The sequence below is a fragment of the Agrilus planipennis genome, unplaced genomic scaffold, assembly GCF_000699045.2.
Source record: "Agrilus planipennis isolate EAB-ADULT unplaced genomic scaffold, Apla_2.0 scaffold757, whole genome shotgun sequence".
Classification (NCBI taxonomy): Eukaryota; Metazoa; Arthropoda; class Insecta; order Coleoptera; family Buprestidae; genus Agrilus; species Agrilus planipennis.
In genome coordinates this window covers 7,136-12,630 of record NW_020439436.1, presented here as the reverse complement: position 1 = coordinate 12,630, position 5,495 = coordinate 7,136, and the positions used below count along the sequence as shown (strand labels likewise).

At 34.8% G+C, this 5,495-nt stretch overlaps 1 protein-coding gene across 1 annotated transcript in view; it reads left to right on the top strand.

Moving 5' to 3' along the window:
• Window positions 1-427: 427 nt before the first annotated feature.
• The window catches only part of LOC108743622 (carbonic anhydrase-related protein 10-like), a 9,811-nt gene continuing 4,743 nt past the window's right edge, over window positions 428-5,495 (top strand). Inside the window, exons 1-3 of the mRNA XM_025978993.1 lie at window positions 428-488; window positions 911-1,065; window positions 4,640-4,780. Of these exons, the coding sequence (XP_025834778.1) occupies window positions 455-488; window positions 911-1,065; window positions 4,640-4,780 (330 nt within the window). The 5' untranslated portion in view covers window positions 428-454. The remainder of the gene's footprint in view (window positions 489-910; window positions 1,066-4,639; window positions 4,781-5,495) is intronic.

The following is a 5,495-nucleotide window of genomic DNA, read 5'->3' as shown; positions in this document are numbered from 1 at the left end:
AGAAGAAAAAAATTAAATTCAGTTTCTTCCTTCCTTGTTAAGGTACAAATAGTTTCACGACAAGCATTCTTATATATAATACTTATATATCATATTCATGTGTAGGCACTGTATCGCCATCTAGTGACTATTACTTGGTGCTAATTAAGTATTTTATGCGTTAGACGAGGCTTTACCAGGGTATCAACTTGCCTAATTGAATCGAAGATTCAGCATACATTTATAGAACGTTCATTTTAAGTTTCTCAGAAAATTATCAGAACCACCAGATTCCGATTTAGTCTCATTATGAAGCACTGACGAGATCAAATGAGATCGAAATATAGAAACATGGACTTACTGAGGAAAGAGCCAAATCATGGCAAAACAATTCTCTCATATAAATACATTTGTGAAGATTTCTAATTGTATATCTATTATTTGATACATTTATTAAAAACAGTACACAGGAAAAATGAGGAAGATAGCAATCACCAATCAACTTAACTGTAAGTGGAATTTTTGTGGCTACGATATAGATCTTTTAATTCCAGTATCAAAATTAGTATATATCTTCAATCTACTTAAATCTTAAAAAATTGCAGATAAACTTATCGACTACTAATGTCGTAATTTAACTGTAATTTTTGTATACAGTTTATAAATAAAGCGCAACTTAACTATTATTTTTTTACTGGAAAAAGCAACAGAATGTGGTCATAGTAGAAGAATGGTTTTCCTATAATTTTTTCTATACAATTTTAATTATTTATTATAAGTAAATTTAATCGAATAATCTCAACTCTTACCGACCTAGACTTCATTTGTTCGACTGAATTATTATTACTTAATGATAACTCTGCAATAACTAATTTGAGTCACCATAAGAAAAAAACTTAATTTACGATACGATTTTATTGTTTGTTAAAAGGTGAAGAAGTTGAAGTGAAACGGCTTTCAGTCCGGGGACTGCTTCCGGAAACAGACTACTACATGACATATGACGGTTCAACGACCATGCCCGCCTGCTATGAGACGGCAACGTGGCTCATCCTGAACAAGCCTATCTATATCACGAAGCAACAGGTTGGTGGAATTGATTCAGCTAAAAGAACATTTCAAGAAACATTATTTTGTGCTTTCGGAAGTAGGCGAATAATTGCAAAAAGACTGGAAAAGCTTAAATTAGAATACTAGTTTAGGTAAAATACCACAAATGGCGCGGTAAACGCCATCTGTAGTAGATGGATGGATGGATATCTACTTGCTGAACTGAATCCACTACGTGATAGGCACGTTACCAACATCGAACAAACAAATTCGAAGCGGTCAGTATTCTGTCGAAACTGCCACACGCGGGTCGCGATTTCGATCGATTTGGATCTCATCAGCTCGTCGCAGGCAGCTCCGACAGAACACAGACCAATTCTTACCTGCTGTTTTAACAGCGCGTTTTATAAAATACCACAAGTTTAGGTATATAAATTATTTCAAGAAAGCCCAAGAAACGTAACGTTAGGTTTAAAATAGAGTAGACTAAGGAGTAACATACAGTGAAAACGACGTTAGAGTTAATGTTGTATTGTCTTATCTGTTATTGCTTGTTAGGGTCCCGTAGGAATTCCAGTTGTAATTTCCAACCTCTGACTAATTTAGTTGTTCCGTGTTGTTAGGGCGCTTCATTTGTGGCGGTTTCATCCCTCTATTTCGGGGTCTGTTGTTTGGTAGATTGTTTTCGGTTAGCGTAACATCTCCTAACTACGTGGCGGAATAAGTAACGACTTAATTAAGGGCAAATGTGAGAAGAAAACGAACTAGAAAGCCGTTTGTTAATATCCTGTGGCCCGGCGCCACGTTTCTCTTGTCGTACTTACGTTACACCTCACTGGCAGACCATCGTTTCCGGGAAGCTCATTCTCAAATTCCAGAAACTTTCTGATGTACGATTTCGAGCAACAGAATGCATTCTAAGATATTAAACTTGGAAAACATGCATTTTAGAAACACGATAGTTTAATTGAAAGAATGACGATGTTAATACCTTTAGAAGTGAAAGTCAAATAAAAGTCGAAATTGCATACTAATTAGTATTCCGTTTTTGTGGATTTTAGGAATTATCCAACCGAGTTAGTAATAGTGACATTCGTTACATTAAATATGGGCTATTATTGTTTAGAAAGGGAAGGATAGGGGGAAGACCGTAGTTAGAGTCAAAATTGTGTATGGGGAGTTTTGGAGCGGATTAAGAAATTTGAATAATAAAGAAAGACAAAACATAGGCTACAGCGCAGGCTACAGATTTTCTAAAAAAAATAACTCTCTAGTTTACTTGCAAATGATCAATTCAGAAATTCGGAAAAAAATGGAAATGGTCTCTTGGAAACATTGACGGTGGGAATGAGAGGGTTAGGAGCACTTCAAATTTGGTGTAACATGTGAATGATGAAGATACCGTGGATAGAGAAGGTTAGAAATGAGAAAGTATTAAAAAGGGTAGGAGAACAGAGGACGCTTTGGAAGTCAATAACAAATAGGTGAAATAGGTTGGTAGGACACCTTCTCATCAATAAAGGGAAACAGGAGTTAAGAAGAGTAGAGGTAGATTTAGATTAGATTACTGTTCACAAATATTTAAGGATTTGGGATGCTCTAGTTTTAGGGAAACATGAAAATTATTTCAGAATAGGAAAGAGTTGAGATGCGTGTCCAACCAATCTCATGACAAACGCTCCTATGATGATGAAAAGATAAGAAGGATGTTGCAAAAGTGTCAGTAGGGTTGATAACAAATACACCAAGACATATATATTTAAAGCAATGCTTTAGTTGAAAGTAATTTTAAACAAGAAGTCGGCAAAGTCGGGACTGAACATATAAGAGTTGCAGAAGCGACAGAAGTTTAACGAATAATATGAGAGAGCAGAGGATGAGAAAAATTGAAATAGGGTTGAATAGTTGGTGGAGTAGAAAGGTATATAAACAGTAACAGTTCAAGAAAGCTCTGCATAAAATTGTTCATTTAGGGTTTAATATGGTAAATAAGATAGGTAAGGGAGCTTTTAATAAGAAGTACAAGGTATGGATTTACAGATTACGCAAATCAAAGAACGAGATGCTGGGCAGTTGTGCTGAAAAAAGCAAACTTAATGCAAAATAATATCATAAAAATTAAGTGACAATCTGTGAGTGCTTTAAAGTTATAGAAGAAGTTTGAAGAAAGAAACAGGTCTGGATAGAATTTGAGAGTTTGATGTACTTAAAAAAGAAATAAATTAAAGGTAGGGATTGTATTTCATAGAGGACTACGAAAGGGATTTTTCAGTTTTCATTTCTAGTTTTAAAGATGATTTTAATAATATATTCGTTTAGTGATGTAAAACAGAATAAAACGCTGGAACAATTTTCTGGCTTTTGAAACAGGATGACATTAAATATCGACATATTCCTCTAATGCCACTTGGATAGACTTCTCAATAGTACGTTATGGTTCGTAACTTTTTCAAGACGGAACTAAAATGTCGTTTCCCCAAGAGATTCTGTATATTTCCCGAACTCGTTTTAAAGGATAAGAACGAACATCGTGTTCTCGTGTATTGTAGGAATTTTAAATTCAACAAAGAGTTCCGTGGTTTCCATTAAATCAGTTTGGAAAGAATTTTAACTAGCGAAAACTATGGACCTTTTGTACTTATGTATTTAAATTTTAAGCACTGCTAATCTACTTTTATACTTTTCATAGGTATCCTTTACTATAAATAAGCTGTTTTCTTCTATGTATATTTTAGGAATAGTAACATAAAATATAGTTAAAAAGTGATAAAAGCTTAGTTAAAAAAAATTAAATCTGCTGTATTTATTGGTTATGCCACAATAAAAACAAGAATGGTTAACAAGGAAATTCTAAAAAGATTTAATGCTAAACGGCTCTGTAGGGGTGCAAAATGTCGGTGGAAAGTGATAAAAATACTGTGAATAGAAAATGCGCTAAAATTCACACCACTCAGAGATATACATAAACATGACCCAACTGCTCCGGCAATGGTGATCATGGCTCGTATTTGCGTGATGCCGTCAATGCATTCCTATTGCACTGTCCGTATGTGACCACCATGTCCGCATATTCTCGCACTCAACTTATTTTGTATTTTGTGTTAATAGCAGTAACATTACTTAACGAGTGCAGACTGCTAGTAATCAATACGTGCAATTGCCCTGTGTACGTACCAGTTGTTGCGAAGGTCACGAATAGGTACATGTGTTTCGTCAGTTGACGATTGAGGTAACAAAAATCGATAAAATAACGCGGCTTCCAAACTGGCAATTTTTCTAAATCCTTGACGGCTCATTGTGTGAGTACTTTTTGTGCATAGTCTTTACATCCCCTACGTTGTGGTGCTATCACGAGATGCACTGTACGGTGCCTCCAGATGATAGATTTGAAGACAGTGTATAATATAACACATTTGTATTAAGCTTATAATATAGCCCTTCCCGAATGTGTGAATAATTTCAGATGTTGTTCAGGAAAAAAAAACATTAGACAATAGTTTATGTCCCCGGGGTAACAAAGTTTAGTTTGTTAAAAGGCATGATCGTAGAGAAAGGATGAGACGGATTAATTCAAATGTCTATGTATCTGTTATACGAACGTATTTTCCAGATGCATGCGCTGAGAAGGTTAATGCAAGGCGATGCGAAGCATCCGAAAGCCCCCCTGGGAAACAACTTCCGACCGCCGCAGCCCCTTCACCATCGGCCTGTCAGAACCAACATAGACTTTAACGTCAAACATCCAGGAGTGGTAAGTTATTTCTATTTTTATTATATCCTTTTGAGGATATTACATACCTACAATCCTGCCTTTTTACTATCCATCGTAACAGGAACACGCCACTACAGTATGAACAATTACTTCTCTCACACATACCCACTTGAAAATTTCTGCTATCGCACATAAAAAAGTTATGTATGAACTACAAAGTAGATAAGGACCTACGTGCTTACGATAAATATTGTAGATTTTATCGCCAGACAAAAATTTACAATCACTCTTGCGAGCTCAAATATACCTACCTACTAATGCTAATTTATTTCTAACTGTTAACTTTGTTATTTTTAATTATTAATAGTGGTTAATATGAAATATTAATGTGAAAATGAATTTTCAATTTTCCATCCACTACACACTATCTCAGGATAGTGAGGGAAAATCTTTTGTTCCTGACAACAGTTTGTTGTGACAACAACAATAAAAAGAAATTTCCCTCACTAACCTGAGGGTAGTTTGTAGTGGACGGAAAATTGAAAATAAATTTTCGCATTAATTTGGATATTAGATATGTCGTTTTGCGTAACTTTAACAGGATCAGAGATAGATCTGGGTTGGGAAAAAAATGTAACACAAGAAAACCCTTAAAATTTAAAATCGCCTATTTGTTTCAGCTTATTCTATTTTTAATTGAATTCTATAAACGCATTTTTTGAGTATAAATTAGTCACTTACAAAAGAGTTGAAG